The sequence below is a fragment of the Letharia columbiana genome, assembly GCF_014066305.1.
Source record: "Letharia columbiana isolate WasteWater2 chromosome Unknown Sc0000018_s1, whole genome shotgun sequence".
Classification (NCBI taxonomy): domain Eukaryota; kingdom Fungi; phylum Ascomycota; class Lecanoromycetes; order Lecanorales; family Parmeliaceae; genus Letharia; species Letharia columbiana.
This window is the reverse complement of record NW_023501059.1, coordinates 680,639-704,022: the sequence shown is the minus strand read 5'-3', so window position 1 is coordinate 704,022 and position 23,384 is coordinate 680,639. Positions and strand designations below refer to the sequence as shown.

Here is a 23,384-nt window from a genome sequence, read left to right as displayed (position 1 = left end):
CACATATTTTCAAAATATGCCAACATATATTACCCCACCTCTTGGCAAATGAAATGTGGGTTCAAAACAGCACTAGTAGACAGTTGAAAATATGTAAAATATAGGTACGAGTACGGTTTCGTTCGGTAACCTCGTAATCTCGCTGAGTAAGAATCGAATGTAGGTGTTAGCAACTCAGCTAAAAAAGCCTGGTCCCGGGGGTGTTTGCGCTTGATAGCCAGACACCCCTATTTGGACCTAAATAGGGCCCCCGCAGGGCCCCCGTAGGGGCTGCTGCTAACAGTAGGATAGTCGAAAAATTCTTTCTCGTCAGAGACAAGTCTTATGACTGATATATCTACTACTGCTGTATATGCTTTGGCCATTGTTAATGCTTCTATTGTCCTCGTCGTTACCCCGTCTCCTGTTATAATAAGAAGAATAGTACTGAGCAGTAGTAAGAATGACACTTGCAGCTACCTCTTCAGATAGAGAGTCATCCATAACTGAAATATAGCTATTGCAGTTATGAAATGTGGCTATCAGTCATGAAAATGAAAAATATCGCTATTGCAGTCATAAATGTCCATTATTTCTGTGTGCTTAGCGCACATTGGGCCTCAAATTATGGGTCAACCCATAATTTACATATTTTCAATGTGCAATGTGGCCTGGCAAGTGAAAATATGGTTACCGAACGTAACCGTGTATATATAGTACGCTAATTTGAAAATATGTTTGGCATATTTTGAAAATATGTGGTTACCGAAGGGGCCCTTATCTCAGCGCTGTTTACCCAGTGCAAAGGGACTGAAGACGTGCTAAATAGTTGCTATGTGCCCCCGTAGATAATTTCATTTCCCACAATTGGTATCGAGTAAGGTGGTGAATTTTATACAGCTGACGATTGATAAGGAGGTGCAGGTGAGTCTGGCCCTTGAGGATGTGGGTCTGGCCCTTGATAAGGAGGTGGGTCTGGCCCAGTTGGCGGCTTATGGTATAGACCGTCGGGAGAGCCGAAGTCATTTCGCGAGTCAAAAGGAAGCAGCTTCGTATACTCTCCACTGAGAGGATCAGTATCAAAACCGGTCTGATAGCCGAAGACGGCTAGATCGACGTGAAGAATTAACCTATTAGCGTGACTGGAATGCTACTGTGCTGTTAAAATATAAATGCATACCTATAGCGATGAATGTATAGGGCACTAAGGGGTGTAACCGTCAGTAAGTGAGGTTGTAATGTAATGTGCACACTTGATCTGGAGGCTTACAAGACCATGTTGCCACAACATTAGGATTTCCGTTGTTGACGAAGAAGGGCCAATCTATAACGTGTCAGCGAGTCGGAGGAGTAACGCTCGGGGATATTTCGGGACTGACCAATGGGCAAGCTGGGATTAACGCTGGATTCGCCTCCAGCAATGTTTCTTCGCAGGCCGCCGTTCCAGGTGTGCATGAGCTGAGCAAGGCCTTCTTATCAACAGATTGCTTTATAAAGCACGTGACTTTGTAAAGTCCGCATTTCGACTAACATTGACTTACCGCGTTTAAAAGCAGGATGTCCATCGCCCACGCGGACAAAAAGCTATCGGATCGACGAGTATACAGGCTAGGCTCTGGTAGGAGTTGCTGGTTCCGCCGGGCTCGCCATTCACCGAGGGTCCAATCATTAAGAATAATTTGTTTCCTCATGTTGTAGATTGTTGTTCTGGTGTCCCACATCTGGGGAGCACTCGCCATCTTCTCCAGCCACCAAGGGCAGATAAACCAATAATTCACATTCTTTGTTTCATCGTAGTGGGATATTAACATTGCTGAATCGGTTTCGTTGGTATCGCCGCATGGTGGTTTTGGTCCCTGGAACAGGGTTTGTGATACTAAGCTGCGGTCAGTCTGCTTCCAGCGTATGACTGGCGGATATTACCTTGATTGGACATGATATTACCACTACCTCCGACGTTATTGGCGTTGCAATATATAGCCTTTGATGTGTGTCAGTGGAAGTAGATGATGAGAGTAGTTATGCGAGCGATGATCGTGCTGCGATCTTTCCGCAAGTCCGACGGGAGGATTTACTAGGTTCTTCGTTGGAGAATACGGTCTCCGGGCGCTAGGATCTGTCCAGTCCATCCGCCCTGTAAAACCTGCGATCCCCGGAATATCTATATTGTCGCCGCTCCAGCCGATCTTTCCACCACCGAATACGGATCGGGCGTATTTGGCGTGATTTGATCCGAGTAAAGCTTGAGCGAACTTGGGCTTGCTGCGAGCGGAACTGGGCTTGAAAATGGAATCTTTTGGCAACCAGGTCGCTGTATTCTTCGCTATTGTCGTTGCACGCTCAAGAGCAGGCTGGAGGACCGCAAGATGCCTTTGGTTACATGAGTCTGGGTCAAAAGCCCAACTACTTGCGCCAGCGACAGGGTCGCAGAGTGCAAGGCTTGCAATGCATGTCAAAAAGGAATGGAGCTTCATGCCGTGCACTGAGAAAAGGATGTCAGTAGTGAATCATCTATAAAGGAATATATGGGTGGAGATCTCATCTTATAGTAGAAATAATCTTCGAATTGTTTTCGCGACTGCGTCACGGCTAATGTGGGATAATTTAAGATGGTCTTAAACGCATCCTGCATGGCTAGAGCTTGAGGCTTTTCGAGCGTAGGTCCGCCTAGTCTGCGAATGTTGGTAAACTCGTACCGCAATTAACAGCCTCGAGGGATGACTGATGATTCGCTCCAGAACGCATGACTACATCCTCGAGGTTCTTATAGATTAGGTTTCCAGACCAACAGTATAACATAGACAGGCAGAACCCTATGTAACACCTTACGAGTTTCTCGCTGGACCCTTGTACGGTATTCTAAAGGGCATGTCCTCTTCTCCTGCTGTCGCCTAAGGTACTTTACCTTAGTCTCGAACTCTCGCTGGTCCCAACATCAGCCGCCAGTGGTAGTACCAAGGCTAGTAGCACTACCGTAGTGCGAATAAGCTAAGGTAAAGTACCGTAGCGATGTTAGGGGGGTGGGCTCCCTGGACGATCAAGTGGTCCGCGGAATGAGTGCAAGGACACAATTAGGTATACAGTAAATGCAACTTCCGGCTTTCTTCCCTTGACTGTGAGAAATGAGAGAATGAAATGCGCAGAAAAGAGACCAATAGACCATGATAGACGGACCGTCCCCGGCGGTAGTCAGCGTGTGACTGTGCACCCAATGGTCTGCGAAAGATCTTGGGCTAAGACCCGGGAAGCGCACGAATGATCGCCATGCTCAAATGCACCTTGGTGGCATGTGGCGGCAGGGTACGAGACAGGCAAAGGTAACACGCAGAGCATGCTCGCTGCTGACATTACCGTACCTAGAACAATCATAGGTGGGACCATTAAAGTTTCGGACATTCTCACCCCCATCATCCATCATCCTTGTTGTTCCTTTCATCATCTTCCATAATTCATCCCCCAGTCGCGAGCCGCTGTAAGCAGTGTCGTCGAGCATGCCGCCTTCTAGAGAATCCTTTCAGACGTGGTACAACTGTGAACAGGAAAGCCTCAACAAGGTCGATTGACGGATACGGCATCATGCCGACAGCAACCGAACAGCCTCCTAAGGTTTCCCAAGCTTCCTTGCTGGTTAGTAAACAATCCAATCTAACTCTGCCATTCGAGCGTCTTCGTCATGACCGTCGGCTCATTGTCGTTCAACAGGCAGCCACATGGAGCCTCTTCGCCATCGCAGTGCTTTTTTTCCTTGCTCGGATCGCAATTCGACTCAAGATTTCGCGCCGCCTTTACTTTGACGATGCATGGGCCTCGCTTGCCCTCCTTATCCTTCTCGGCCTCGCCCTGGTGCTGACGGTTGCCATACCCTCGATGTATCAGGTTCTCAATGTCGGAGCAGGCCTTGCCGAGCCTGACACGAATTTCATGAAGAATGCAACCTTCTATCTGAAATTGCAATTCGCTTTGACATATCTTTATTGGAGCTGCCTCTGGGCCGTCAAGGCGTGCTTCTTATCATTTTACCATCGTCTCACCAAGAACCTCAAGTATTGCCGTCAAGTATGGTGGGCGACCGTCATCATCAGTGTGCTCTCGTACATCGGTGCCATCATCACGTATGTGACTGTGTCCCCACCGCAAGCTGCAAGATCATCAAGTTGATGGTCAAGATTACAGGTATCCGGTCTCATGCTCATCATTCGTATTGGGTCAGTTTTTGTGTGACCAGTTTGTGTCCGTCTTTGCAACATTGTTGACGGAGTCCTAGGGCAATGCGAGAGCCAAATACATATTTCTCGTTCACTTGTGTCGCTCCGATATAGCACAGCTGTGGATATCATAACCGACGCCCTGATAATAGCGCTTCCTCTCTATTTGGCCTTCCGTGTTCAGCGCCCGTTGCTTCAGAAGCTCGCGCTTGGTGGAATCTTTAGCCTTGGAATTGTCATAATTATATTTGCAATCATCCGGATAGGTAAGCATAGTCGTTCTTTCCTGAAACGAACCCTGTTGCACACTACACAATTTTCCAAATAAAGCCTACCCTTAAGAGCCAATGCTAATTGCGAGGTCTTGTAGCTGTGACAAATCAACACAACTCTCATCCCGAAACGTCGTGGTTGAATCTTTGGTCCCAAATTGAAGCCAGCGTCGCGGTGGTAATTAGCTCTTTGGCGCCCTTCAAATCATTCTTTAGCCGCCGGAAGAGGAATTCTTCTGACGACGAGATGTCTCCCAAAGGTCCTAGGTTGGGTACTCACCCAACAGCAATACAACTAGACGAGCGGAGTCGCGAGATCGCAGTACACCAGAACGGGACTATTGGATTGGCAGGCAGAGGAGATTCCACGGAAAGAATACTGAGGGGTTACGAAGTCACTGGAAAGGTATGATATCTGCTCCGGTTGGGTGCCGGGTATATAACGATTACGAAAAGTTTGGTGAATAAAGATTGAAGATGCCGCGAGATCTATATTAATATTACATGTACTTGATCATCCACGAAATTGAATATATCAATGTCGTTAGTGTGGTTAACTGTTGTTTGACCTCCATAAGGTGTGAAATGCGCTTCCTCACTTTTTAAAGTTGCGGTTCTGTGGGTCACCAGGGTTAGGATCCCTAGATTTCTAGACGTGGAGGCGGTCACAACTCACAACTCACAACACGTTTCAAAACAACAATTTGATTCTTCCCTCATCCGCTGTTTTGCGAAAAGACCTCTGAACACTTGCCCCTACGCGTAACCTTCTGACAGGCATACCTCCCGCTTGAGCTCAACTTTTCCAGACAAAGCTCTTTCCAGTTCAGACTGTACATCACCCTCTTCAAGGCCACCTCTAATTCGGAATCATGTCGAGATCTCAAGGTCCAACCCTCATTAATCTTCCTCCTCCTCCAAGTGACTCTGGAGGAACCCCTTCTGACTTTGGGCCGTAAGTATTAACTTCATTCTGACCCCCGTTGTGTACTCCCTCGGTAGTATCAAGCCGGACACTCATTGCTGCAGGGGAACACCTAACTCTGCATTCAGCACGACTGCTATCAAGGACGGATCACTCGGGCAAGCACCGCCCCATACACACGCGCACGGCACTTCTTCAACGTCAAATTCCTCGGCCAACACTCTTGACGCCGAACGTGCGGACCGCATATCTCGTCTTGCTGGCTTGGAAAGAGTAGCCACTCTCCGTGGCGCTAATCAACATCTTGCCCAAGGGAGCCAACATATCCAACAGCAGCAGCCTCCAGGATACTTTGACAACGCGTCTTATCTACGTAAAAGTACTGTAGGTAGCGCGTCTGCAACAGGGTCTGGAGGTGACTCGGACAAGATGAGTGAAGATCAGGATGATGGGATCAGCAGTGCTGGTATGAGTGACGAGGGAAATGCAAGCCTGGTTGGTTTTGGGGAGACTGCCAGCAGCACTGTCAGCGGACCAACGTCAATCTCCACCAAGACAGCTGCCACAGGGAAGGATGCTGGTGGGGCTGGCAGCCCCACGTCAGCAAAACAGCGTAACAGGGACTCGGGTAGTCCAATGCAAGGGCTTGAGGACTGAACCCGTCTGGAAATTCGAGAGGAATAACGACAGGAACAGAAGAGCTGCGAATCAAGTACTTCAGTATGACTGAAGACCCCGTGGGCGAAGATAGTCGACAGTGATACCTTGAAGGAGATGAATTTTGGATGGCTTACAAGCATCTTCCAACGACCGAAAAAGTCCTTTTCTCCGGAGCAACTTAGGTTCAAGGATGGGGCGTTGCGTCAAGCGTCCTGCAGTACTCGAGATCTACTACTCGTGATTAACGCTTCATAATGCTGCAAGACACGTGCGCAGGGCCATGGTCTGTGGGAATCTGGCTTCTTCCCCATCAGAGGAGATTGCACGGCGATCAGAATACTCAAACAGAGATCAGTGTATTTTTAGTTGAGTTGTATAAGAGCTGTGGACGTATTGAATCCGGGGAAGAATCAGGGTTAGGGTTGTAGTCCCACTGCAGAAACCGTTGAAAAATCGTAGACGTGAACTTATGTTCTTTGTCCGTAACTCCACCACCTCTTCTCGCCCCCTCCCTCGACTCTTCTCCGCTTCAAGAAGTACTTGCTGCAGCAGAAGACTACCTGTGACTTTCACTAGTCATGGCCGTCCCCACGCAATTTGCTTGTAAGTCTAGCGACCGGGAAAGATTGTTCATTGACTGCTGAATTGTAATCATTTAGATCGAACGCTCAAAGGCATTGGTGTTATCGAGGCTGCCCCAGTCTATGACTCGTTACGTGGATTCGAAAGGTTCGTGCTCTGTCAAACACTCCATCGCCAATTTGTTGCATCCGGCAATTTTTGATTGACCCTCCAGTCACTAGGCCGGACGGAAATCTCAGATGTTGTGTCTATTCGCCTTGCGGACGATACTTTGCTTGGGCATCACCTGAGAGGTAAGAATTGGCGAGGGGACTGAAGGGCTTGTACTGAGCATCGGCAGAGTGACCGTCGTCGACGCTTCTATCGGGCACGTAATCACGTCCTTGCCAGCCCAAAATGTCTACGAGCTAGGGTTTTCCCCTCTCGGCACCTTCATCATTACTTGGCAAAGACCCTCAAAGGACGATAATGGTGATGCTGTCAAGAACTTGAAGGTATGGAAAGTGGTCGAGGGAGGGCCGGATCTAGGGGAAGACGAGCATAATATCGTCGGGCGTTTTGTGCAGAAGTCACAGACTGGGTGGAACCTCCAGTATACGTATGACGAACAGTACTGTGCGCGCGTAGTCACAAATGAGGTTCAATTCTATCAAAGTGGAGACCTTGCGACTGTGTGGAACAAGCTGCGGGTTGAAGGAGTCACAGAATTTGCTGTGTCGCCTGGTGAGAACCATTCGATCGCTGTATTCATCCCGGAACGCAAGGTAAGCAGGATCCCAGCCCAAGCACTGATTGAATCCTAACCGCGACCCTAGGGTCAACCTGCCGCGGTAAAGGTGTTCAACGTACCAAACTTTGAGGCTCCGGTTTCTCAAAAGAATTTCTTCAAGGGAGATAAGGTTCAGCTCAAATGGAACGACCAAGGAACCAGCCTCATCGTGTTAGCTCAGACCGAAGTCGACAAGTCAGGCAAGAGTTACTACGGGGAAACAACTTTGTATCTCCTGAGCGCCAATGGCGGCTTTGATTCCAGGATAGATCTAGGTACTGTCTTTCGTTGAGGTTGCTAGAAGAAAAACACTAACCCACCGCAGACAAGGATGGCCCAATCCATGACGTTACATGGTCGCCGAACTCGAAAGAATTTGGCGTGGTATACGGCTATATGCCAGCTAAGACCACAATTTTCAATACCAAAGCCAACGCCACTCACGACTTCGCTCTTGGTCCTCGGAACACAATTCTCTTCTCTCCACACGGGAATTTCGTACTAGTTGCTGGCTTCGGCAACTTGGCGGGCCAAATGGACATTTATGATATGGAAAATGACTATCAAAAGATCTGCACTATCGAAGCTAGCAATGCCAGTGTATGCGAGTGGAGTCCTGACGGAAAGCACATACTTACTGCGACTACAAGCCCGAGGCTACGGGTCGATAATGGTGTGAGGATATGGCATGTTGGGGGAGGGTTGATGTATAATGAGGAATTGCAAGAGCTTTACCATGTCACCTGGCGTCCGCAGTCTCCAAAGTCACATCCCCTGGAAAATCCTCTTCATCCTATGCCTACACCGCATGCCTCTGCTTTAGCATACTTGGGCACTGTCAAGACACCATCGAAGCCGGCTGGTGCTTACCGACCACCTGGCGCTCGAGGTACGCTCACACCTTTAGCTTTCAAGCGTGAAGATGAGGGTGGTGCCGCATACATTAGCAATGGCAGTCTATCTTTGGGTCTTGGAGCCAATGGCTTTGGGAAACCGAGGAAGCGAGAAATTCCAGGCGCAGCGGCCATGGCCGAGGATAATCAAGCTACGACTGGGGCAGCACCTGCAGAGGGCGACGAGAATCTGTCAAAGGCAGCTGCAAAGAATAAGAAGAAGCGGGAAGCAAGGAAGGCGAAGGACGCTGCTGACAAAGCCACTGGGCTTGCGCCAACAGCAAATGGCGTCTCCTCTGTTACAGCGATAAATCCAAGTAGAAGTCCAGAGAGGAGAGTTCAGAAGGGTCATGAGAGGAACCGGTCAAAGGGACAATTGGACGCTCCGCCACGCTCGCAGCAAGGCAAGAAAGAACAACGGCAGCCTGAACAGCAACCTCAACGGCCACCACTTCCGACCCCAGCTGCCAATGGCACAAGCGCAAAGGCGCCACAAGAAGCTCCTGAGCTCTCGGTGACCTCTCCGGGTGGCGGAGGGACACCGCAAGACAAGAAAACCAGGGCTCTGCTGAAGAAGCTGCGGGCCATTGATGACCTGAAGATGAGGCGTGCCGGGGGTGAGAAGTTGGAGGGGACTCAGATCAAGAAAATGGACACGGAGGATGAAATCAGAAGAGAGCTGGAAGGCTTGGGTTGGAATGATTGAGGTTTCGACATTGACTATGGAATGTTTAACGCTTCATCCTGAATCAAAGCGGCAGAGCCCTTGGCTACCAAATGCCTGAAGCAATTATTCTTCACTTTCGCCTACGACAGGCACGAGAGACGCTATCGTCTACTCACCTAGACTTGCACCTCACGAGGACAATAAAATATAGAATTGAGCAAACGTTCACAACCCAACATTTGACGTCCCAGCGATGAGGCGTCGATACTAGAACCGTCATGAGGTTTTGTTGTGGTGACACGACGAATAATTGCACCGAATTGTAGCACTTGCACTGTGTTCCAATAAGACGTGGATTCGAACAAGCCTCTCGCGAAGCCCGTCTCGTCTCACTAGAACACATCCTTCGTCACAACAACCTGCAAGCAGGCGCGCTCGGGCATGGTTTCCGGGCAGAAGCCGGAGGAGCAAGTGCATGGAACCAGCCAGTTCAAGCCGTCCCGATACGTGCGATGCCGTTGCGGACGGCTGATGGAGGTCGCTATTGATGTATCGCGGGATATACTGAGCAAGAGGGATGGATCTTCCCAGGGCTCAACCTTGTACCCGCGTGTGTTGATGATGATGGGGTTGAAATTTGATTTATGGGATGGCTACTGAAAAAATGGCAAGGGATTCAATCGAGTATCCAAACGCTATGCCATGTGATTTTAAATACAACAGAAACACTGGCTGTTTTGTACAGTTGCAACATTATTACGACACCAGGAAGATGTTGCCATTCGTATGAGACAGACTCGGGGAGCTGCGGGTTGGCGTGGTTTGACTCTTTGACATACCGGCCAGGATTCGGTCCATTCCATTCACGTCAAGGTCTCCTCTGGTTAGCAGCTGCTGGTCGGTCGTGGATGAGAGAAGTGGCGAAGGGGGAGAGAAAGGCATTTGTGGCTCTGCAATAGGCGAAGTTACGATCACAAGTCGATGATCTCCCGTGACGAGTATGTCTGGATGAGTTGCTTCGTCCTTCGCTGACCCCAAGCGGTGAGAGGATGGCATTAGAGAGGCCTCCTTGCACGATTCTCCACCTGGCTGGATGTTATAGACCATCTTTGGTTCACCTTTGGCCCCACTCCCAAAGAGATTTCCAGATCCTCGGGCTTTGTTTTGCCAATGGATGAAGAGGCTGGGTATCACGGCAACGGTACTTCCGTGCCATGCAAGCACAGCTTCGTCATCTGCTCTAGTTTCTGACGCATCGTGGACTGGGGATACAGAAAGGCCACCTCGCATAGGCCCGTCTGATTGAGGTGTGGGCTCTGTAAACAATGCTTGCTGTCTTATTTTGCGGGTACCAGGTGTCATGGGAGCTAATTTAGATATCTTTTCTGTATTCGTGCTCGAGCTCTTGAGCAACGTCCTCGACTTCAATGGATCGCCAACCCAACCCTGAAGCGCGAATTTCGTCAGAGGCTCTACTGACGTGCTCCAAAGAGGATTGGTCCCGTCTGTGGGTTTCGGGCCTGCGTTTTCGAGATCCCAAACGCCCCACTTACCATCTGCCAGCAGCGCTAGGATGGCTTTGCCCCCCAAGACCCATTGCGCGTCTAAGATGGGCTTACGCCTTGATTTGGAGTCCTGCAAAGTCTCAAAGTCGGTGTAAAGGGATAAGCGCCAGGAGCCTTCGGCCGCTTTGGACTGAGGGAGACAATCCAGTATCCTTACCACACCCTTCGCCTCTGCGATCAGTAATTGAGAGTGCCGCGATGCCGGATAGAGTGCAGAATTGAAATATACTGATACGGTTGGTGAGGCAAGATATTGAGTCCGCCATGGAATGTGCAACTCGGGAGATAAGCCCGCTTCCCCCACAAGTATAGGGATCCTGTGGATCAGGAGTAGGCCTGAGAGGTCTGCAGAGTGCGATGCAATGAGCAAGTCCCATTGATGATCTCCAAGTCGAGATCTACTGCGACTTCGCGAAGCAGACCGTGAGACGTTACGTCGTAGATCCGGTTTCTTACTGCTGGTATCATCTTCGGCCATACCAACGTCTTTCAGATCTTCTGGAGGGGTCGATGTCATGGTTATCGAAACACTTTTAGGGATGCTTCGATGTGTAGTACCGCTCGAAAGCACGAACATCTGTTCACCGAATACGCTTTTTCCAATGACCAAATTGGAAGCCGTATTCCTCAATTCGAGTCTATACATACTTTGTGGAGAGGGTGGCAGAAGAGGGACCAGAAGTATTCTGACCGAACAATCAGAGCAAGCCACAGCAAGAACAAGCTTCTGAGAAAAGAGGATGGGTAGTGATTCTAGGCTTGACTTCTGAGCGTCTGCCGGCAGACGAGGGAAATCCAGATGTAGAACCTCAACACCAAGTGATAGATCCAGCGTCTGTACAACAGGATCATAAGGCTCGGAAACATCGAACTCGCCATCCTCTTCTTCGAAATCTGGATTGTCATGATACGGCGGCTGCTCAGATTTCTCAGGCGCCTCTTCATCAGAATCAATAATCATGATTGCACCCTCACTTGCGTTGTTGGACGTGGGCTTCTTCTCCATAGCCATTGGCTGGTGCTTGAAAGCTCGTCCTCCTCTCCAGACAACGCGAAGACCCTGCTCATGCCCGTAAACAAAAATTGTGGAGCCATTGGGTGAAGGCAGTGGGTATGATTTAGCTGTATGAACACGGTGGGGCAGGTCGTAGCTAGAGGAATCCTTAGCGAGCGGTCTCTCATAATGGGCACGCTATGTCATGCTACCATATATGAAGCAAGCCATCGAGAGCGCGAATGTTCGGCCTCATGACTGCTACTCCTCTGAAGTGTCCCTGAGCCGTAGATTGATGTGATTCTCAGACACAAGGCATGAAGCAAAGCAGCTTTAGGATTGCCACACAGCAGGTATCAACGCTCTATGTTTGTACGAACGGTAATATTCGTGGTGGTGCAAGCGACGATGGGTTTGGTTGCGGAGCGGGAAGTTCTCCGCCGGTTGAGAGAATAAGCACATTTATATAGGTTTCAACACCACACTCGATGTGACGCGACGCGACGCGACGGTACTATTGACACTAGACTGGACATTTTCGAACAATGTCAGCACAAATAAAGTCAGGGAGCCATAGCGTCATTGATGACAGGGTAGAGGAGGGGCACAACTGGTCATGGCTTCGGTGACCTCCCTGGGCGTCCACACGCCTTCAGCACTTCCATTTCTCATTGCAGAGAACATTCTTCCAGCGGACCCACCGGATGATGCATTTACATGGCGATCCTTTCAAGGTCCGAGCCTCGAAGACAATGTGGAGGAGGAGGAACTCGTGACTACGAAATCCTGCGTTGTCTGGTCTAGAGCAGGTGTAATACAACGGGTTTTCCGCTTCGACGTCGAGGGCGAGCCAGTTACACAAGCCGTGTTTGCACTGTTCCCAAACCAAACATTGAAGCACCTACAAGTTTCCGGTGATTCCAATATATCACCTCACCATGACCGGAGACAGCGTACAGTGAATGACGAGCCCAATGTCAGGACACAGAGAGCATCAAACTCGAGATCAGGACCAAAAAGGGGACAGAAGGATGGTCCCGAAAAAGATGGAAGGGTGCAGAACCAACTACCTGCGCGTAGCCAACGGGATGACCAGTTTCTAGAAGGTCGAGCCCTCGTCATTGTGCTGAAAACTCAAGCCCATGTTTTCTTCTTCTCCGAGACAAGCCATATCGTGCATCTACCGTTCGAGGTCGATGCTGTCTTCCCTTGCATTTATGGCATACTGCTACAGAGAAAAATTCCCGAGAAGGAAACAGTACCGCCAACTCCTCAAATACCGTCTGTGCCAAATAACTCTTTTGCGTTTTCTCAAGCGACCTTCTCAAGCCCAATTTCAAGACCACAAGGATATCAAACCCTCGCCGAAGTTTCCTCAGCACAACATCATGACTCTCCAATCATATCACTCCTACACGGACTTCTGCAGCGATCAGCTCAGGCTCCAGATATATCGCTTCCAAAACTGTTCTGTCTCACTGATCCTCTTACCGAAATTGGTACCGTGGCCACAAACGTAGGACCCAACGTCAAGAGCACAGGGAAGATAAATTCGCAAAGCACATCCGCGTTTGGGGCCCTCGGATCAGAAGAAAATCTCCTTTACGTTTCGTCTCGAGATGAATTGTCTCAGCGTGCTCCGGATCCCTCGATCAGAGGACCACTTGCTCTTGCAGTGACTGAAAATCACGAGACTGGCATTCTTAGTATCTGGACCGTCAGATACGTCGATCGTGGAGCTGCAAGCTCCTTGCGTGGTCAACCAAACCCGACTCCGACTCCGACTCCGACTGCGACTGGCGCCAGGTCTCGTCGCCGAAGTTCGTATGGGCCTGGAATAGGCACGGGCACTTCAACCCCTATCGCTAGAGGAGCTATTGGTGGACGCGAGAGTTTCGGTGGTGGAAGAAACTACCGTCATTCTAGCATGGATACAACATTGGAAGAATACTCGATAAGTGATCAAAATGACCTATTGGATTCAGCTTTCGGCGATCCTGCTATGCCGGCCAAGTCCTCCAGGCGAGTTAGTGGATTGCTTGCAAGGGCAGATCTTTCCACGACTCACGACAGATCAACATTCACCGACCTCGCGGGCGCTCATGCTGGGAGGAAAAGTGGACGTAAAGGAGCTTCATTTGGACCCAACGGCGCGCGGCTGAGCGTTGGTCCGGATGCTGTAGCCATGGATACGAGACCACAGACTCTTCATGGAATAAGAAATAGCTTTGACGCGGTCAGTCTGCACGAACCCCCATTTGATGACATGGCACACGAGCTTGATGACTTTCATGACATGAGTCTGGACAATCCAGCCTTGCAGGAAGCCGTACGGGGCTTGCGTAAGGAAGTCGTCTTCCACAAAATCTACAGTATGCCTAGCGAAGGCCGTAGGCTTGAAAAAACCGGCCCCCAACCAAGCGGTCCTGCACGTGAAATCATAACAATGAGGTCACCCGATGCTAGCCTTGGGGATGCGACTGACGACGCCGCGATTGTTGTTTGTCTCGTTGACCGAGCGTCTCACGAATTACTGGTCCTACAAATCACCGTGCATCCACGTTACACTAGCAACAGACATCAAAACGTACATGGCGGGGCTAGAATTGTCCATCAAGGGTATAGAGTCCACGTGAGTGGCATGACAAGACGATCTGGGGTTATCGACGCTTGCAAGATTGATGATGGTTCCTGCGCCCGGATTTTGGTACTCGAGAGTAGCAGCGATGGCATGGGAGTACTGTCCTTGCAAGCTCCATGGAGTTGCCTCCGAAAGATTGAACTCCCTCCCAGTCTCTGCCTCCACAATCCCTACCAGATAAGTAGCGATGTCATCTTGAGACAAAGACGTGAGGGGGGCTTCAAGAGAAGATTTAGCCGGGGACCACAAGCCTTGGTCGCCCTTCAACATCCAAGTTGTCAAGGACGTGTGGATGTGATGGACTCCGGTGGCACAAGACATCGCCTGAAGGTACAACTCAGACCACGCAACGCAGTGGTACAGAAGATGATAAAAGTTGCTGAGTCGGTTCTACCATCCTCGGATGCAGACGGAGAGGCCATTCTGCGAGGCTGGTGGGACACGTTATCATTTGTACAGTCTCGTTCGGAAAAAGAAATCGATACCGAATGGACGGCTATGATTGTCCTTCTTTTCTCCATGGCAATTGCTTTGATTGGAGACCGGCACACAGAGGCTGCCACGAGACAGAACAGACGCAAAGGTGGTCTACTCAGATCTAGTAGCGGAGCGAACACCGATCTAGCGAGCTGGGAAGCTATGTTAAATCAGGAAGGAGGGCCCTCGAGCACCTGCCCAGCGTGGATGCAGGTCGGAGGCTGGGAGTGGACGGCAAAGGAAAGCGTCGTGTTACATGCATCCCTTCCTACAAGATCGAAATCTTCAAGCTCTTTCATCCCTTCCGTCGCTCCTGCGGTACCTATTCCAAAGAAATCTCCGTATCTCCTTCACTGCATTTCCATCGCTCGGGATTTTATCAAGTCGCCCATTGGGCAAATAGCAAACGGTGAACATGGCTATCTCCCCACTGCATCATCAAGGGATCCGGACGTTCGCCGTACTGCTCTGGCTTCCATCCTGGTCGGCCTTCATCTTCTGCGTGAAGAATTCAAATTGGACACCTTGGCTTCGGAAGCTCTTCATGACCTTACACCCATCCTTGCACAGATTGGCAGCTGGCTTGGTTGGGACAACTGGGGACTCAAACAATCCTCTTATTATATGCTGGAGGCCACTAATCTGGAGGCCTGGCTTTTTGATGATTCTGTAATTACTGGCATGCGAATCCCTCCTGAGCCATTTCTACCACATTCGATACTGCAATTCATCGAGACGACGAACGTGAAAGCCGAGACAGCACCCTTCATCTCACTTCTTGACGTGGCAAGCTCGCCAGAAGTTGAGGTCGCGGGCAAACGCTCCGCTGAAGCTTCAGCAAAACTCTTGTTGGAGCTCACTCCAAGAACAGTGGCTATTAAAAATCTCCTTACCTCACACACACTAGAGACAACTGAACGCCGAGTTGCAAACATGTCGGCCTGGGGGTGGAACCCATCAATTTTAGAAACCCTTCCAGAAAGCGTGGCTGTCTCTTTTCGTGCAGCGATCTCGACTTGTCAAGGCCAACCCTCAACGTCATGGGGCAGTGACATCCTTGAGGTTGTTGGTAGGGAAGATGTAGCTATGCTCGAGCACGAGGGACGCACAACGAGGCGACACGGAAAATACGCCAATCCTTCTTCTAATGACGCGATAAGAGACGTCCATAGCATTTGTCAATCAACACTTGAAGTCGAAACTGTTGGGCCGTTTGATGGCTCCGCCGAGCTTGATAGACAAGCAGTCACTCGCTTACTGTTCAAAGAGGACCAGCGCTTTGCCGAAGCTGCAAGGCTTGTGCATCCGCTCCTGCACCCTGTGGCTCGATGCACGCCTGAGCCTGAGTGGTCTGATACGGATTTGCTAGAAGCCCAACAAGAGCTAGTGAAAGTGATAGCAGTGCGAACGCTGTCTGTATCACTAGGCCGGGGTCTACTTTTTTATAGCGCTCGCTTACCTCTTCTCACCGAGAAATTCCCTATCCACGGCTTTACTTTAAGCTGCGTCATGAAGCCCTCTGATACGACAGTCACAGCGGATCGGAACACCTATACAGAAGAGAAGACCTCTTGGGCGTTCTTTCACGCCGGTGTTGAAGCTGGCTTGAGCATCTCAAAGAACGCTAATGGCATCGACACGTCGTGGATACTTTTTAACAAGCCTCGTGACCTCCAGACCAGGCACGCAGGATTCCTACTTGCATTGGGCCTTAACGGGCACCTCAAATCCATAGCCAAATGGGTCGCTTTCAAGTATCTGACACCAAAGCATACGATGACCTCCATTGGGCTTCTCCTTGGGCTTTCAGCATCCTATCTTGGCACGATGGATACTCTTATCACGCGCTTACTTTCAGTCCACGTGACTCGAATGCTACCACCAGGGGCTGCTGAGCTCAATTTGTCTCCGTTGACTCAGACCAGCGGAATCATGGGCATAGGTCTTTTGTACTGCAATTCTCAGCATCGTCGTATGAGTGAAATCATGATTTCGGAATTGGAAAATGTCGACCAGGAAGATAATTCACATCCTTTTGATAACCTCCGAGACGAAGGCTATAGACTGGCTGCAGGCTTTGCGTTGGGCTACATCAACCTAGGTCGGGGCAAAGATCTAAAAGGGTTGCATGATATGCACATTACGGAAAGGTTGTTGGTAATTGCCATTGGTTCGAGGAAAGTCAGCATCGTACATATACTTGATAAAGCAACAGCAGCTGCCACTGTCGCCATCGCCCTCATCTTTATGAAGACCAACGATGAAGCCCTTGCCCGGAAAGTTGACGTACCTGATACTCTTCACCAATTTGATTATGTGCGACCAGATATATTCTTATTGAGGACAGTCGCTCGGCACCTTATCATGTGGGACGATATACAACCTACGACCAGATGGATGAAGAAACAACTTCCGCTGGTATACCAGCAAAAACACAAGCTGACTACCATTCGCATTCTTACCAGCGAAGATATGCCGTTCTTCAACATTGTCGCCGGTCTTTGTCTCAGCATCGGTCTTCGATTCGCAGGTTCGGGGTCTCTAGAAGTCCGAAGTATGCTTTGTCACTACATCGACCAGCTTATGCGTATCTGCAAGCTACCGACGCTGAGTTACGATGGCAAACTTGCTCGTATCACTGTCCGTAACTGCCAAGATGTCGCAGTGCTCGCAGCATGTTGCGTGATGGCCGGTACAGGCGACGTACATATCTTCCGTCGCCTCCGATCTCTTCACGGCAGGACCGATGCAGATACACCATTTGGCAGCCACCTCGCAGGACACTTCGCTATTGGCATCCTCTTCATGGGTGGTGGAACCCATACCTTTGGCACTACTAACATAGCTACAGCATCACTGCTTTGTGCTCTCTATCCTCTTTTTCCAAACGCTGTGCTGGACAACAAATCGCATCTCCAAGCCTTCCGCCATTTCTGGGTTTTGGCCACCGAGCGCCGCTGTTTAATACTGCGGGATGTTGACACGCACCGACCTGTGTCACTGCCCATCATTGTTACCCTTCGCACTGGCACGGAAGTTGCAATGCATGCACCATGCCTTCTGCCAGAGATCGAGACGATTGCCAAAATCCAAACAAATGACAAGGAACACTGGACCGTTACTCTCGACCTTGCACAAAATTCTATCCACTACGACGCATTCAAACGTCATCAAAGCATATATGTGCGCCATTGCGCTGCATACGATGCCCACGCTTCAGTCTTCAGTGCCACAATGCAGGCACTCAACGACGCACAGTCAACCCACCAGCTAGGTATACAGGCTTTCAGATGGATCTTCGCTTTGCCTACTTTAGCAGAATTTAACCGAGCGGAGCAAGCACTTGTGTTACCTGCTGACGCGGGCAGTGTGGTCCACAGAGGTACGAGAGGGACTGTTATAGATGACAGGCTGGTGCTGGAAAGGGCCTGTATGGGAAGCGGGATGAGGGAGAGGCTCTGGAATCTGAGAATACTGTTGGCGTGGGCGGACGGATTGAGCAGGCGTGGGGAGGAATGGAGATGGATTGGTAAGGAGGTTGTTGAGAGGTTAAGAGCAGGACTTGCAATGAGAAGGAGGCAAGCGAAGGCGACGTAATTCAATTCCTCCAGCGTCCTCAAGTAGTACTTCCAGCCGTGGATTTTCAAGCGGTGTGATGCATGATATACCCGAAATGAGTTCAACTCACGAGCTCGATTTCACATGAAAGAGTATCAAGAATTGTTGGATTCAAAGCCTTGCTATGGCCCCTTTCCTTAACGCAGTCCCCTCCTTATAATTGGTACCAAACTGAGTCAGCACGTCCTCTATTGGAGGCTTGAACACCCAATTGTCCCAAGCAACAGCAAGGCCGTGGAACATCTCTGGAGTCACAGCCCGAACACGCACGCTTTCTATATCATATCGGCCTCCTTTTCGTGGGTCTCGGATGGCTGGTACTTGAGGTACCAGAGCTTCGAAAGCTCCTGGTGCTATCGTTTTGAGATGCTTGAGTGTTGCTTGACCTCTTGGGCCAAGGAGGGACGTCGAGATTAGGTCGAAGTAGTAAGACTGTTCCGAGGTCATTGAGAATTTGTCGGTTGTCTTTGGCTGGAAGTCTAAAAGAGCAATTTCTTTCGACGCGTAGAACTCATCCTTTTCAGCTGAGAGGGGCTCAGCTTTGCGCCGGTCCCACATTAGTAGCGGAGGGTCCATCGCGAATGCTCTTCGGTCGTCGTCGAGGAAGAAAAGTGTCTTCTTTTGTTTCGCAGTCAATCCCTCTAGCTCATCCTTGAAATCCTGGATCCTATAGTCCAACGCGTTGATAATCTCCTCTTGCTCCAATGCCTTTATATCCTCGCGATGCAGATCAAGGTCCATTCTGTCTATCTTTTCCTGCTTTTTCAAGACTGTATTGATTCGGTCGATTGTGACGTTTTGGCCATTGGCGACATGACGAAGCGTCATCATTCTCTTGTATTCAGGAGTAAGAGTAACCGAAGTCCTACTCTTCGCCTTTCCGCTCCCTTCCTTAGGCATGTGTCCGTCAATCGGCTCTGCGGCTGGTCTCTTCGCATACTGGCTAAAATATTCTCTTTGAAAACCCTGTTCTAGGTCCTGCAATTCTTTATGCCAGTAACGAGATACCTCCGAGAGGTCATATTTCCTGTCTCCCGCCCCAGTTTGACGACGTAAGGGTATCTTTATGTCATTCTCTTGCATCCGTTTCGCAACCTGCTTGCTTGATCCAATATTTAGAGCATCCTCGCGGCGTATTTTCGCGCCAGAAGCGTGTGGAAACCCTACTATTTCTTCCAGATCCAAATTGGCCTCCATATATACTGAGAGTTTCCCCCGATAGCCCACAGTCCTCGGCAAAAGGGCACGCTTGTCTTCATCAGATAACCACATGAGCATCCGCGTTGGCCCATAAGTTTGGAACCCTGATCGGTGCCTCACGGCGCGTGAGAAGTCAATGGCTTTCAGATGAGCAGACGTGGCAGCCCTTGATTCTCCCGGAACTTTTTGGCGCTGGCCCGCCAAATTTGCAATTATCAAGATCGAATTGTTCGGTTCTTCAGTCGTAGGAGGAGGACCACCATACCCTTCTGCATCATGCAACAGCCCTTCTTCGACATATCTTTTGGGTTGCCATAGGTCTGAGTCCAGCCAGTCCTTAAGGCGATATCGAGAGCCAGGAGCATCGAGCAGTGGCTGGAGGAAAGGTAGATAGACGTTCTGCTTGGGTTCCATGAGGATGTGGTTGCGAGGTTTAAGGTAGTCATGGAGCTTGGAAGACCACAAACCTATGCCCGGATTTATATCTATGATGGTGCAGCCGATATGCTGTGCCAGCGACGGAGCCAGGCGCTGTATGACATCGTCTGATAATGTTAGAAAGGAGGGTCTCTGCATCGATCGTCAAGTTAGACATACCGCAAAGATCAGGACTGACGATGTTCGTCCGAGATTTCCAGGCATTGGATACCGCTGCAATTCGGTCCACCAAAGGATATTTGGTAATTCGGGAAGCTGTAGAACGCATCGAACGCTTGTAGATGTCCTTGACTTCTCTCTTATGGAGCGCAATAATGCGCCATGACGCACGATGAGAGGGTGGAGAAATCAAGGAATGATACGTGCAAGAGTGATGCACAACCTCTCCAAAGACCAAGCGCCAGACGGAATAAAATTGCGAAATGTGAGGCTTTCTGGCAATTATTATGTGGTTGTAGATAATTGTACACTTCCTACTTGCGCCACAACCTCTCTCTCAATCAATTTATTGCCACGCGTGCCGCGACCAAAGGTGGAGTGCACTTTTACGTCTTCAAACGACGCAGGATTCGAAAAGCCACATCATCTGCCCTAGGCAGCAATATTGATGACCACTATGAGTATATTGAAATCTTTGACAAGTTTTTGACACTCTATCGTCATGGTGCCTAGGCGTCAATTGTTGCATGCTTGCCCATCAAGAACGGCTACTTGAAACCCATACAGGACCGAACAAAAAGGATGGCTCCGCGCACCATTGAAGAGACAGGTCCTTCCAGGCCTTTAAACGTGGAACAAATCGTCAAGAAAGCTCAGAACTTTGACTACAATCCCTTGATACCTCTTAAGTACTGGCTAAGAACCGCCGGGACCTTGCTGAAAGAGGTACGTGCTATTGCATAGAAAGCCTGCAACCCGCGCTGACCGTTGTTTTACAGGCGGAGATCTACGAACACGAAGGCAACGACCAGCAGACCTATCTCTTATTGTTCCGGCATGCCCAACTGGTGATTCGTAACCTTTCGACACATCCTGATGCCAGACAAGGCAAGAATCGCCTTGCTTTGGCGCAGGCGAACAAGGACGTTGACCATGGTCTCATGAAACTCGAGGTACTGAAGCCACGTATCAATAAAAGATACGAGCGATACGAGCAACTCCTACATGACCGCGATACTAGGAGAGCTTCTGCGAGTGCAAGGGAAGCTTCTCGGTCAAGAGAGCAGAAGGCTCTCTCAAACCAGCAAGTCCCAAGTCAACGCCCAATATCCGATCCGCCGGCGGACAGCGATACCGAGACTCTAGCGGCTGGAGAAAACCGAGATTTGGCTGTCAAATTAGCTCATAAGGAGATCAGACGGCGGGCTACAGCTAGGAAGGCTACGAGGCAGGCAGGAATATCTGAGGAGGTGGAACACGAAAGACGAACCGCAGGAGTATGGGGAAATTGGGAAGAGGCGTTCACCAAGAATGACGAAAGCATTGATCAAGACACTCTTAGCAGACAGATGCAAAATGTTCGCTTGCAGGTGAGCGGCTCAACAAGCGCAGAAACCAGGAATGGCAGCTCTCGACCATCTTTCGAAAGCCAGAAATCAAACTACCATTATCCAGCGGTACCTGAACACCGCGATTCCGGATCTTGGAAGCCTTCCCCTCAAGTATCCAGCTCTTTGGACGACTACTCCCTTCGGAGTACACCAACATCCCTTGGGGCGCCAGAACTGCCGCCCAAGGATTACGATGCTGATAGACCCCGAAATCAAAATGCGCTGCCCCTTCGACCTGAAAAGGAGGCGCTTTCAGCATCTAGCACTTTATTCAATCTTGATCAAAACCCAGCGCCACAGCAAGATTTGAAACCGTCGACCTTCACTTTCAAGCCATCTGCATATTTGGAGAGTGGCACGCCACTTCGCACCATTTTCCTACCACCAGATCTTCGTCATCGCTTCCTGTCAATCGCCCTACCAAATACACGTGCTAATCTAGAAACTTGTGGTATCCTTTGTGGCACTCTTGTGTCGAACGCATTGTTCATCTCTAAGCTCGTCATACCAGATCAGGAAAGCACGTCGGATACATGTGAGACGATCAATGAAAGTCAGCTTTTTGACTATGTTGACGGAGAAGATCTTATGGTACTTGGCTGGATACATACGCACCCAACACAGACTTGCTTCATGAGTTCTAGAGATCTACACACTCACGGCGGCTACCAAGTGATGATGCCAGAAAGTATTGCGATTGTGTGCGCGCCGAGCAAAGGAGATTGGGGCGTGTTTCGGTTGACAGATCCTCCTGGGATGAAGACGGTGCTTAATTGCACGCAAACGGGGCTGTTTCACCCTCATGCCGAGAGCAATATTTATACTGATGCATTGCGTCCCGGGCATGTTTATGAAGCAAAAGGGCTAGAGTTCGATGTTGTGGATCTTCGGCCGCATTGACCAATTGGTGCTTGGATGGGAAATGTGTAGCGAAGGTCGTGGCATTTGAGGGAGAACAATGGCCATTTCTCACTGTTAAACCTCGAAGCTGTTGTGAAGAATTGTTTCCATAATTAATGCAGCCATACCACACTTGCGTTTTGGTAACCATTATCGGATATTCCGGCCAGAACATACCCTAGCTCTCTTCCTTGGCCTTCCTCCGTGCTGCTCTGGCCTCCTCGGCTTTCTTTTGTTTCTCTGCTTGCTTCCGGTCGATTACCTCCACGGCCCTCTTCATTCCCTGCATCTCTAAGTATCTCCTCCTCTGGCAATATTCGTACATCAAGAACGACCCGAATACGAACGACCCAACCGCGGAGTTGCATGTTGTCCACACAGAGGCTACATCGATCAGCGTCGTGTCTGGCAATATGTAAAGAGGTGAACGTACCACCCAAGACAGCACGGACGCCACCTATTCCAAACCCGCCACCAATGCCTGTCAATAACGCATCACGGACGCAGGGCTTCTTGTGTACTTCCTGGAAGTCGCTGAATTGGATGCTTCTCAGGGCGTCAAAGTAGCCAGCCTCTTTCGTTCGTCCACCTGCGGTGTTCAAACCAGCACCTCCAGGTAAAGCATTAGCATTAGGTGGTGCTACAGGAACGGCGTATGGTTCGTGGGCAGTGCCTTTGGATGGAGACGTCGTTGGTTTAGAAGGCACAGGTGGCTTGGAGATCGCGTCTTCTCGAGTATCAGCGGCCATCTTAAGAAAACAAAGTTCAACCTCGAGCTTTTTTTGATGTTCCTGAAGTCGGGGTGCTTAGGTATAGGACGGCGGTTGAATGACGGAACACTCCGCTAATCTTAGAGTAGCGCCTGAGGCGCCGACCCAAAATCACGCGTCACGCGTTCTTTGGTGGGTAAAGTGCTTTCTTCGTGCACTGCACAGAGAGGACCAGTCGATTTATTGTTCTTCTGACACAATCTCGTGGTGGAAATGGGCTCGCAAGATTGCCAGGTCACGCTTTGATCTTCCATTTCCCAATGCCTCCTATAGCTTCCT

At 49.9% G+C, this 23,384-nt stretch overlaps 9 protein-coding genes across 9 annotated transcripts; 5 read left to right on the top strand and 4 right to left on the bottom strand.

Annotated features, from left to right (window-relative positions):
* Positions 1 to 1,855: 1,855 nt before the first annotated feature.
* Positions 1,856 to 2,453, bottom strand: HO173_006360 (uncharacterized protein; the record flags this gene model as incomplete). The annotated part of the gene is made up of 2 exons (XM_037308271.1): positions 1,856 to 1,960; positions 2,055 to 2,453. 2 exons carry the CDS (start codon positions 2,451 to 2,453, stop codon positions 1,856 to 1,858), a joined length of 504 nt encoding a protein of 167 aa, XP_037165045.1.
* Positions 2,454 to 3,555: 1,102 nt separating this feature from the next.
* On the top strand, positions 3,556 to 4,868 carry HO173_006359 (uncharacterized protein; the record flags this gene model as incomplete). The annotated part of the gene is made up of 5 exons (XM_037308270.1): positions 3,556 to 3,606; positions 3,682 to 4,091; positions 4,153 to 4,184; positions 4,244 to 4,450; positions 4,555 to 4,868. The coding sequence occupies 5 exons, from the start codon at positions 3,556 to 3,558 to the stop codon at positions 4,866 to 4,868; spliced, it is 1,014 nt and encodes a 337-aa protein (XP_037165044.1).
* A 460-nt stretch (positions 4,869 to 5,328) lies between these two features.
* On the top strand, positions 5,329 to 6,038 carry HO173_006358 (uncharacterized protein; the record flags this gene model as incomplete). Its single annotated transcript, XM_037308269.1, has 2 exons — positions 5,329 to 5,411; positions 5,486 to 6,038. The coding sequence occupies 2 exons, from the start codon at positions 5,329 to 5,331 to the stop codon at positions 6,036 to 6,038; spliced, it is 636 nt and encodes a 211-aa protein (XP_037165043.1).
* Positions 6,039 to 6,619: 581 nt separating this feature from the next.
* Positions 6,620 to 8,991, top strand: HO173_006357 (uncharacterized protein; the record flags this gene model as incomplete). The annotated part of the gene is made up of 6 exons (XM_037308268.1): positions 6,620 to 6,644; positions 6,701 to 6,770; positions 6,845 to 6,916; positions 6,964 to 7,387; positions 7,439 to 7,667; positions 7,718 to 8,991. 6 exons carry the CDS (start codon positions 6,620 to 6,622, stop codon positions 8,989 to 8,991), a joined length of 2,094 nt encoding a protein of 697 aa, XP_037165042.1.
* A 717-nt stretch (positions 8,992 to 9,708) lies between these two features.
* Positions 9,709 to 11,767, bottom strand: HO173_006356 (uncharacterized protein; the record flags this gene model as incomplete). The annotated part of the gene is made up of 2 exons (XM_037308267.1): positions 9,709 to 11,668; positions 11,724 to 11,767. 2 exons carry the CDS (start codon positions 11,765 to 11,767, stop codon positions 9,709 to 9,711), a joined length of 2,004 nt encoding a protein of 667 aa, XP_037165041.1.
* A 360-nt stretch (positions 11,768 to 12,127) lies between these two features.
* On the top strand, positions 12,128 to 18,226 carry HO173_006355 (uncharacterized protein; the record flags this gene model as incomplete). Its single annotated transcript, XM_037308266.1, has 1 exon — positions 12,128 to 18,226. One exon carries the CDS (start codon positions 12,128 to 12,130, stop codon positions 18,224 to 18,226), a length of 6,099 nt encoding a protein of 2,032 aa, XP_037165040.1.
* A 132-nt stretch (positions 18,227 to 18,358) lies between these two features.
* HO173_006354 (uncharacterized protein) lies at positions 18,359 to 20,153 on the bottom strand (the record flags this gene model as incomplete). The annotated part of the gene is made up of 2 exons (XM_037308265.1): positions 18,359 to 19,992; positions 20,045 to 20,153. The coding sequence occupies 2 exons, from the start codon at positions 20,151 to 20,153 to the stop codon at positions 18,359 to 18,361; spliced, it is 1,743 nt and encodes a 580-aa protein (XP_037165039.1).
* Positions 20,154 to 20,626: 473 nt separating this feature from the next.
* Positions 20,627 to 22,335, top strand: HO173_006353 (uncharacterized protein; the record flags this gene model as incomplete). Its single annotated transcript, XM_037308264.1, has 2 exons — positions 20,627 to 20,770; positions 20,824 to 22,335. The coding sequence occupies 2 exons, from the start codon at positions 20,627 to 20,629 to the stop codon at positions 22,333 to 22,335; spliced, it is 1,656 nt and encodes a 551-aa protein (XP_037165038.1).
* A 178-nt stretch (positions 22,336 to 22,513) lies between these two features.
* Positions 22,514 to 23,084, bottom strand: HO173_006352 (uncharacterized protein; the record flags this gene model as incomplete). The annotated part of the gene is made up of 2 exons (XM_037308263.1): positions 22,514 to 22,719; positions 22,769 to 23,084. The coding sequence occupies 2 exons, from the start codon at positions 23,082 to 23,084 to the stop codon at positions 22,514 to 22,516; spliced, it is 522 nt and encodes a 173-aa protein (XP_037165037.1).
* Between the last annotated feature and the right edge of the window lie 300 nt (positions 23,085 to 23,384).